The sequence below is a fragment of the Petromyzon marinus genome, chromosome 17 (genome assembly GCF_048934315.1).
Source record: "Petromyzon marinus isolate PM22_M1 ecotype Great Lakes invasive population chromosome 17, UKy_Petmar_22M1.pri1.0, whole genome shotgun sequence".
NCBI lineage: Eukaryota > Metazoa > Chordata > Hyperoartia > Petromyzontiformes > Petromyzontidae > Petromyzon > Petromyzon marinus.
In genome coordinates this window covers 14128531-14139571 of record NC_133683.1, presented here as the reverse complement: position 1 = coordinate 14139571, position 11041 = coordinate 14128531, and the positions used below count along the sequence as shown (strand labels likewise).

At 44.4% G+C, this 11041-nt stretch overlaps 1 protein-coding gene across 10 annotated transcripts in view; it reads left to right on the top strand.

Moving 5' to 3' along the window:
* Nucleotides 1–8258: 8258 nt before the first annotated feature.
* The window catches only part of UNC79 (unc-79 subunit of NALCN channel complex), a 54813-nt gene continuing 52030 nt past the window's right edge, over nucleotides 8259–11041 (top strand). For 6 of the 10 annotated variants that reach the window (XM_076067645.1, XM_032956073.2, XM_032956069.2 and 3 more), the window contains exons 1-3: nucleotides 8260–8963; nucleotides 10269–10407; nucleotides 10565–10685. In XM_076067645.1, coding sequence (XP_075923760.1) covers nucleotides 10386–10407; nucleotides 10565–10685 — 143 coding nt within the window. In that variant the 5' untranslated portion in view covers nucleotides 8260–8963; nucleotides 10269–10385. Of the gene's footprint in view, nucleotides 8964–10268; nucleotides 10408–10564; nucleotides 10686–11041 lie in introns of all 10 variants that reach the window. The other 4 variants (XM_032956070.2, XM_032956066.2, XM_032956072.2 and 1 more) reach the window with 2 other exon arrangements.

Below are 11041 nucleotides of genomic sequence, written 5' to 3'. Positions count from 1 at the left end.
AACATACACACAACCCAGTTTAATAACAGCTGGCTGCCTGGATTCAAACCCACGTTCTCAGCAGTGCAGGCTCAGCGCTCCTATCACTGAGCCACCCGGGCACCGCTCAGGCTGTAAGCCTAGGGACAGGCGACTGGCATCACACGAATTACATTTTACGGCTTCAGGGCTGCAACTTGGGTATGCGTGTTAAACGGCAAATGTTGAAAGGCTGCTTATTTTTGCCAGCAACATGCATGCCCAGCTGAAGAGCTCCATCAGTCCCCGTGATAGCTGGCCAAGGGAGCAGGTGGTAACTCGTCGCAAGGATTTTTGTCACAACCTCCACTGTGATGGTGACACGCTGGAGGTATAGAGACAGCTGGTAGTCAATTATTTTAGGTTGCAGGCTACAGTTGAAACCATAAACTTAACAAGCCCACAGGAGATGACACAAGGGGGCCCGGTGGCCAAATGGCAAGGCTCATCATTTACTCTCTCATCCCCATTTGGCATCGTGTGGTGGTTAGGAGAGGGTCAGAAATGGGCAGAACAAACGGCATACATTCATCTATGAGAGTAATTCTTGCATTACTCTTACATTGATTAATATTAAATAATTATGGACCATCATTCTTCTTGGTGATAATTCACCTGTGCTGTTGTACCTAATGTGAGCGGCAATTAAAACATTACAATTAACCCCCAAGGTCATGCTTTCAACAGGGACATTGTGTTCACGTTAATGTAAGGCATCATATCTAAGCTAGTATAAACTCACTCATGATTATTCAACTGGTGAGTGGCATTTCAATTACTTCTAAATAGATGGATATTAAAAAGACACATCCACCAGTGGGAGAGTAAAGGGAGCATTTTACCGACAGCAGAACGGAACACGATTTACATTAACACAGGAACAAAAGTCATTTGGTGGATTCAGAAGGTTTCCTTATGCAAGACAGAGAAGACAGGTGGCTTTACAGGGACACAGCGGGGATTGCCACCTTTATGAGGTGTGATAGTTTGTGCAAAGTTAATAAGCTCAGGCTGTTTGCAAAAGGGAATATGTACTGAATATTATTGCCGTTAACAAAAAAAGCATATACTATATAGTACAAATCTGTAGCCTTCCACGTTTTCCTTCAGAAAATTATCATGGCTGGAGATCGACTTGCAGAGTACAGGATTAGTAGGGCAACAAGTGCCCTGACTAAAATGTCATGTCCATGAATACGTGTTTCTATATTAAGCAAATTAAAAAATCGCATTGTGAGTCATTTCATCTAGCATTTGACTTGTGTTTAGCTGCAATACACACGCACTTCTTATTTTACTCCTTAGTACGCGATTGCCATTTTTCATGCCAAGGTTGTAAATAATTCAGGTGCGGCGCTCCGAATTCTCACGCCACTACTGGCGGCAGTGCCTCTACGAGAGACAGCTGTGATAAGCACCTATAGGGGGTATTGGCCTCGTTTTCCACACTGGCCAAACTTCATGGAAGGGATGTAAAAGAGGTACTGTAAGTGAAACAGTAAATAATAAAATGTCGCGGTGTTCTGCTTCAGTTTTCATTCATGCCTAAAAACATACCAAGCCCGTAGGAGCCGAATGCCTTTCGCTGGAGTGATTGATAACTACGCTTCATTTACCCATCATGCACACCTGGCAGGGAAAATTCCAAGCACTCCACTTGCATTGGCTCTCTCACTCCAGCGCTGTCCTACCAGACAGTCTCGCTCCCTTCACCTGATGAAGGCCGCTTGTGTTGTGGCCGAAACGTCGTGAGAATATTATTGTGTTATTTTATTTTATCAATTTATTATTTTATTCTCATTCTACGTGACTTTACCGAAAGAACCAAAGAAGACACTCCACTTGCACTTAATTTTACCCCAAATGTGGCCACAAAACCAATTCTCGTGACGATTGCCCATGTAACTTGAACGCCAGATTGCAATGTAAGGACATGGGAGATTTAAAAACACAATCAATCCAAAACCCGAAATAGCTCACGTGAATCACACTGGCTGCACTTTTGGCATCATATATTCTTACCCCCTGAATCAGTCTGGCAGGAGCATTTGATGTGAACACACATGTATCATGCATTCGTTGCTCGTGACCACGCATTGCATTGAAATGTATTATTAGCCATATTGTTAAATGATTAACTTTAGTATATATGGACTGCAATCTCTTCATGAGGTTGGGAAAATGAACCATGATTACCTGCGGTGTGCGAAATGTGACACAGTATGATAGCGCCAACTACTGGGCCTGGGCCGCTCCGTGCGAGCGCTGTGAATTTTATTTTGACGAGCGCAGTACTGCTTGGCATCTTGCGTGCACACGTTTCACGGGAGTGTACGAGCACAGGGGATTTATTGTTTTAACCCCGCAGTCAAAGAAGTGCGGAAAATGTACACAGAAAGGAGGTAACCATGTTTATTGGCAATGGGTTCTCCCCTGGTGAAATGTAATGCATCGGATATTATGGCATTCGCATGAATTGGATTCAACAAATAATACACCACCCACGATTTAAAGATATGTATCAGAGGTCTTAATCATGTAAACATTTATACAATTTTGACTCCAAAGAAAGAACTACATGACTCAAGTGCAAACACATTTCAGAGCTGACATTTTTTCAAATTAAAAAAGTAGATTTTTTTTTTAAGCCAGAACGCTTAATATGAACATCGAGAGACTGCATTGGCAGTTTTGTACAAGTACCACTTACGACCAACACAATACAAGCTAACATTGCAATGTCCCTCTTTCCTTACTGAGAGGATTTAACACTACAAATAATGTACGATTCAAATCTCAAAATTACCAGTCAACCAATTACAGTCATACACAAGCTTAAGAAAATTTGTCATCAAATTGGCCTGCTTTCCAAATGCTCATGAAATCCCACTTCATGAAAAAGTTGGCCTGTTTTAGATTTTCTTCTGTTGTAGGGTAGAATGAATAATGAAATATGGAAATGTATCAGTTAAATTTAATACCATTTCGATTTTTAACGCTACAAGCGACTGCAAGATACAAAATAATCGGGCACGTGCATCACATGGAAACAGAAGAATGGATTTTTTTTTAAGAAGAGACAGTCATAGTCTGGTCTTAAACAGGGGCAGGGAGTTGACAGCACGGATGACTGGTGGAAGGGAGTACCAGGCTTCATAGATCTATGATAAGCGCAGTTGGCTACGTACTGTGCGAAAGAAGTTCAACATACATGCAGACATAATACAGGTTTTTGTTGGGTTAGATCGCGTAAACATGTGTCGTTAAAACCCGCCACCACCCGATAGTCAACTAGTAAGAGTTGTCACGTAAATAGAACGTGCCAATTCGTCACTAGTAAAGCACACCGGTGTTTTGGAGAGCCAAGCCACAACATTTATAATCTGAGTACGACGTTTCGCCAATAATTACAACTAGCTTCATCAGGCGACATCCAGATTTGTGGAGAAGTCTTAACTGTTTCGTTCCTTATATAGAGGCGTAGATGTGGTGACCACACTTCTGGTCACCAGAAGTGTGGTCACCACATTTTACGTGTTAAATACATACATCTACAATAAAAGCACTATAGGCCCATGCACTCACTTCACTTCAAGGTTAATACTGTGTAGAGTTTCATATAAAATATCAGTTGTCCAGGTTCCACTTAACCAGCTCAGTGTATTGGCCTGCTTTCCAAATGCTCATGAAATCCCACTTCATGAAAAAGTTGGCCTGTTTTAGATTTTCTTCTGTTGTAGGGTAGAATGAATAATGAAATATGGAAATGTATCAGTTAAATTTAATACCATTTCGATTTTTAACGCTACAAGCGACTGCAAGATACAAAATAATCGGGCACGTGCATCACATGGAAACAGAAGAATGGATTTTTTTTTAAGAAGAGACAGTCATAGTCTGGTCTTAAACAGGGGCAGGGAGTTGACAGCACGGGTGACTGGTGGAAGGGAGTACCAGACTTCATAGATCTATGATAAGCGCAGTTGGCTACGTACTGTGCGAAAGAAGTTCAACATACATGCAGACATAATACAGGTTTTTGTTGGGTTAGATCGCGTAAACATGTGTCGTTAAAACCCGCCACCACCCGACAGTCAACTAGTAAGAGTTGTCACGTAAATAGAACGTGCCAATTCGTCACTAGTAAAGCACACCGGTGTTTTGGAGAGCCAAGCCACAACATTTATAATCTGAGTACGACGTTTCGCCAATAATTACAACTAGCTTCATCAGGCGACATCCAGATTTGTGGAGAAGTCTTAACTGTTTCGTTCCTTATATAGAGGCGTAGATGTGGTGACCACACTTCTGGTCACCAGAAGTGTGGTCACCACATTTTACGTGTTAAATACATACATCTACAATAAAAGCACTATAGGCCCATGCACTCACTTCACTTCAAGGTTAATACTGTGTAGAGTTTCATATAAAATATCAGTTGTCCAGGTTCCACTTAACCAGCTCAGTGTATATCACACAGTTTGACCAATTCTGGTGTATAAAGTCTAGCGAGTCTGGGGATCATAATAGGATCAACACAAAGGATGGATGGGGCAAGTGGCTGCGCATTGGGTCGCTACACAATCCTAACCCCTAACCTTACACTGCACTCCATTTTACACTTAGCACTGCACGGTGTACGTATACACTGCTGAAATGAAGCTGTCTGAGCTGAATGCGCAACGGGAGACGATGGCACATCTGTGTTAGAAGAGAAGTGTAAAATGATTCCATAGGGCCGACCCTTCATTCTGAAATAAACTCGCTGTGGAGGCTTTGTTGTGACGATAATTGAATCGCCGTCATCGTCACGCCGCCAGCCAGCGGTGTAGCCGAGTGAGGGCGATGGGACCACGCCGAGCGATCGGCTCTGTGTAGCCAGTAGAGACGTTAATATCGAGTGTTGTACTCAGTGGGAGGAAGAATAAGTGTTGGCCTGTGTTGTGCCCAGTGTGAGTAATAAAATAAGAAGTACCCTCTGCACGACGTGTCGCGGAAGTCTGCACTGCATGCGGTGAGTTTTGTAATCCACCTATGTCTATTGGAGTATTGTGTAAGTTAAATACTCTTAACCTAATATCGTGTTTGCAGTTTTGTTTGCATTTCATATTATTGGCATCTCATCCTGAGGACTTCCCAAATGTGAACTTCATGTTAAGGCCTTAATCTGAGCTTAGCACTAAACATTATTGAAGATGCCCCATTGCGTCCACCTACATGGAGGAGTGGCGATACAAGGAAACAAGAAACACAGGGCACTAACTCAAGCATCCTCTAACGTGCCTAAGGCACTATATCCACACCCTCAATGTAAAACTGCTCGGAGGCAGGCTTCGAAGGCGACGGTGTTGACTTTGCAGCTATTGGGGGATCTAGCAGAAGGCAGGAAGAGATGGCAAGATACAGTGGCGTCAAAATGTATTATTTTCCCAATCTGCTTGTCCTGGTGAGGGTCGCGGCGGCAGCATGTTGAGTATGGTGTTCCAGATCTCCCTTTCCCTGGCGACAGATTATAGCTCTTCCTGGGGAATTCCCAGGCGTTCCCAGTCCAGCCGAGAGACATAGTCCTGCCAGTGTGTCCTGGGCCGGCCCCGGCGTCTTCGCCCAGTGGGACGTGCCCAGCAGAGTTCCAAGAAGAGTCTACCGGGGGGGCATCCTTACCAGGTGCCCGAACCACCTCACCTGCCTCCTCTCGATTCGGAGGAGCAGCGGCTCGACTCTGAGGCTCTCCCAGATTACCGAGCTCTTCACCCGATCGCGGAGAGTGAGCCGGCAGCCTTGCGGAGAAACCTCATTTTGGCTCCTTGTACCCACGATCTCATCCTTTTGGTCATTACCCAAAGCTCATGACCATAGATGAGGGTGGGGACATAGATCGACCTGTAAACCGAGAGCTTTGTTCGAGAACTCAGCTCCCGTTTCACTACCACGGAATGGTACAGCGCCCGCAACACTGCGAATGCCGCACAAATTCGCCGGCCGATCTCCCGTTCCCACTTACCATCACTCGTGAAAGAGACCCTGAGGTACTTAAACTCCTCCACTAAGGGCGGCTGTTCCCCCTCACCTGGAGAGAACAATCCACCGTCTTCTGGGAGTGAACCGTGACTTCACATTTGAAGGTGCTGATCCTCATCCCAACCGCTTCATATTCGGCATCAAACTGTTCAACTGCACGCTGAATATAACAGACTAACGAGGCAAAGAGGACAACGTTATTTGCAAAAATCAGCGAAGCCACCTCCATGCCCCCGTACTGGATACTCTCCATCCCTCAGCTGCGCCGTGATATCCTGTCTATGAAAATCACAAACATGAGTGAGGACAAGACGCATCCTTGGCGGAGTCTAAATCCCACAGTGAACGACTTTAATGTAACACCAGGAATATAGACACAGCTCTCACTCCGGGAATAGAGGGACCGTATAGTGCACAAAAAGCGGGACCGGTACATCATACTCCCACAGCACCTCCCACAAGACATTGCGGGGAACACGATCATATGCCCTCTCCAAGTTTAGAAAGCAGAGGTAGATTGGAGAAGCATACTTCCATGACCCCTCAAATATCTGTGAGAGGAAAAAGAGCTGGTCCATTGTTCCACGACCATGACGGAATCCGCATTGTTCCTCTCCAGCACTCTGGTATGCGCTTTACCTGGGACGCTGAGGAGTGTGTTCCCTCTGGAGTTGGAGCACACCCTCTGGTACCCTTTATTACAAACTAGCCTTTGCCCATCCAAGGACGGGTGTATTGCAGTAAATCTAAAACTTGCAAGCGAAAATCAGACCGGGACGTGATATTCATTGCATCAATTCGTGTGCAATTTGTAAGGCAGCGGTGACACAGACTTCATTCATTTCAAGGTTATAATCCATTTTTCATCATGAAATCCTTTTTACTTCTATGTCTCAACAGCGTTACGGAGATCACGTGACGTGAGGGTTCTGTAGTGAGGGATGTAAGTTGACGCCGAGGAGGGGGGAGGAGGCGCCTCGCCCCCCCATGTCGAGTGACGTCACTCGCTAATTATTAATGGGGGGGGGGGTGGCCATTTGCAAGACGTCACTTCTTCATGATTATTAATGAGGGGGGCTGTGCTATGTGGAGTGACGTCACCTGCTCATCATTATTAACGGAGGGGGGTGCTGCATGTGGAGTGACGTCACCCGCTCATGATTATTAATGAGGGGGGTTCCATGTGGAGGACGTCACCTGGCCATGATTATTAATGAGGGGGGCTGGCCGAAGTGGAGTGACGTCACGAGCGGGACACACAGACATTTTTGGCTCATTATAGAAGTAAATGGGAACCACGAACCCAGTTTGCCAATGCAGAGGTGCTGTACACTCCGACAATGTCCAGCGCGTTCAACAACTCTGGGTGAATGTCGTCCATCCCAGCAGCTATTTACATTGACGCCACGACTTTGGCGTGGCGTCAATATAAATAGCTTTAATGACCCCTTTAATTTGAGTGCCTTTTAATCCACTTCTGTAAACTGCTTCAGAGTGGGGGAGGGGGCACTGCTGTGTATTAGATGGACACGGGTCCCCAGACTCCCAATAGAATCGCCACTGGAAGTGAATGATTGTGGAATCCCTGGTGTAGGATAATCATCATCACCAGCCATGATCTACCCGCTGCTGGATGCGGCTCCACTAAGCCGCCGCCATCCATAACGGTGTAGGGCATTAGTAATTAACATGCAGTGTAGGTAATGATAGCGTTACTACTGTACCGCATGACACGGGGAATTGGGGGTGATCTGTGAAATCGTTTTCTCCCCATTGGCGCTTCAGTTGAAAATCCCAGCGTATAACACTTAGGCAAGAGATTACTGTGATGGTATGTTAATCTTTCTGTCAGCATTATAATTTGTGGCGTATGTAAACACTTAGAAAAACAGAAAGCCAAGGGCATTTAAAATCCTGTATTTCCTTTTCAAGGCATTGGCCAGTTTACCCAATAAACCGTGAGGGTTAACCTTAATTCTAGGCCTAATGCTAACCCATGTTATTTCATTGTGTCATGAGTAATTGTGCCAATTGAACGCCCAATATTTGATGCATTTTGAAAGCGTTTTTTGTGTAAGTCGATTACTACTGTACACACTTTAAAGTGCAAAAATATATCCATAACTGGAATTTGTCACATCCCAAGCAGGACCCTCAGTAGAGTATTGAGGGTCAGTGAATCTCTGATGAATGGATAAAGAATTATGTAACATAGCAACGTTATTTTTGGTACGGCATGGGGATTTGACATGTTTGTGGCACAGTAGGGTTATTTGCGGTAAACGTCGACACTTTTCAGCCCTTTATTAAACGACTACTGGACAAAAAAATTCACTCCTTGGGGGTCGTTTGACTATGCTTCACCACTCTGGTGAATTGGGATTGGTGACATAGGGATAGGTTCAGAGATCACTGGCCAATGATGTTACCAGTGGCAGGGAATCAAACTCAGGTGGCGGGGTGCATCGCGCAGTGCGCTTAACCACCTCAAGGTTATTGTGTCACGATGCGTGCGTTGGTGCTGCTATTATTAATACGGGCCTCCATCACCACCCTCATCACCATCACCACCGTCACCATGGCAACAGTAACCCCAGCGGGCCGCGCTGCGCGTGCGTGATTCCCACACATTCAATTCCCTAGTTCGGATAAGCATCACCCGCTCCGCACGGAGTCTGCGCGGCGGAGCCTGGCGCTGAACGCGATTGGTCGGACAAGCAAGACGGACGGGAGTCCGCAACCAATGAGGGAGCCGCTGTTGCGCATAGAAGCTGGGAAATATAAAGCGGCGCTTGGAGGCGTCCAGGTCCTGAATGCGGCCCCGGGGGGTCACCGGGTCACGGGGCTCGCCGCGGGCCACGGAGTGCGGCGTTTGCTGGACCGACCCCGCTCGCTCATCGTTACCACCGTTAACAGCAGCAACAGTGGTAATGCTGGCCATTGTAACGCGTGTCGTGACATTTCAATCAACGTCATGCCGTGGCTTTGGACGGGGAAGGGATTTGTCGCGTTGATGTGCGCGTGATTTGTGTACGCGGATGCTAGGAGATGCGTTGGTCAATCTGTTATGCTTGCGTGTACGCGAACGTGTGTGATTGTCTTTGTGTATTCGTTATGCTTTGTCTTAAACGTATGTTTTAATCTATTGTATGTGGATATGTGTGCATGCATGTGGTGTATATATGTATATTTGCGTGCACTGCATGGTTATATGTATGCGTCTTTTGCGTGCCCTGTTTACATGTATGTGCGTGCATTTTTGTATATATGAAGAGTGGTGGTGTGGTGGTTACCTGGCTGCGCTATGAGCCCGTCGACCCGAGTTCGATAATTAATTATGTATGCAACGAATATCTGAACCGCTCCTGGACCTCCCCCTATGTCGACTCAGCCCTAAATGAGTAAGCACCTGGTGCGACGTGCAAACATCGCCGCTCGGGAGACAGCCGGCCTCATAGGTGCTCGCTAGCAGCACTTTCCACAACAGCAAGTTAAGGGCTATTTAAATAATTGTCGGTTAAGGGGGAGGTATCCCTTTATTTGTGTATGCAACCAGCCATTCGATTTGAGAGACCGATTTTTAAATGGAGTCGATCCCATGTCATAATTATTCCAAACCCTGACTCGAATAAACGAAGCCCGTTTCTAGAAAACCAAAATGCCACAGTAATTTGAAATCCGGTTGATTTTCTCGGTGAAAATGTTTAAATTACGTGCAGTACTCGTGTCAGTGAAATACTGTTCTATGAAAAGAAGCTATGCATTTGCTAATGATGATTGTACTTGCATTTGATTTGGATATTCATATTTCAAATAATTTTGAGTAGTATATACAATACTGTACTATAATGCGCAAAATGCCAAAATATACAGCAAACTAAAATGCAGCAAAATAAAGTAATGCATTACGTGATGATATATAAAATTGCTTGTGGAGATTTCACACGATGATTAGTGCACTGCACTATGAACCGAACAATCTGTGTTTGATTCCTGCCCACTGCTAACATCAGAAAAATGTATCTGAACCAGTCCTCGGCAACCCCCTTGGACCAACGCAGTATACAGAGGCCTTTATCCAGCAGTGGATTGACAAAGGGCTCTAAATTCTAACATTCATTTACACATTAACAAAGTAGTACAGCACTGCTTATGAGAATATTAAATATTGAAACACGTTATTGGTGACTTGAAGTTGCAGGTAACTTACGTGTTTTCTTTTTCCGTTACAGCAATGATTCGACGTAATTTAAGTGGACAACCCTTAAACAGATAGTCTTACACTGATAACATTTAATATTTTTTTTTATACAAACACATTTGCACTGGCGTCCACCCACAACGCAAGCATGTCTACAAAAGCTGAGCAATGTAAGTACACTATCATGTTCTGTATTCGTGTATTTGTATTCCATGCTTTACACACCTCATATATCAATGACATACTCTGTGCAGTAAAAGCAATACACTTCGTAATTCAAAGCTGATAACTTGACCATTGAATCTCAAACGCCTGCTTCGTTTTTAGTTGCATCAAAGATTCGTTACCTTCAAGAGTACCACAACCGAGTGACTCACAATATCTACCCTGTACCCACGGGAACAGACATAGCAAATACTCTAAAGTACTTCTCACAAACACTCTTAAGGTAGGTTCTATTTACTTACATTTTCATGATAACATAGATGACTGTAATTTGAGTTTTACCTGGCACGGAGTTATATTTTTCCTCCAGCAATGATTAGCACGCATTGATGTATTCACTAAATATAAATATTAATATTGCTTCAACTATTTAAATGGCCATTTTATTAATTCGTCAAAAGTGTGAATGTGTATTTGTTTGCTTGCATAGTTTAATTTATAATATTACTTATTTCCCATTGTTAATTGTTGTAAAATGTTAACACCTAAATATATATGGTATTGACAGACTTAATGGCCATTAAAATGTGTTATGAAACGGATGTTTTTGATGCAATGTGTTGTAAAGATGCACATAAT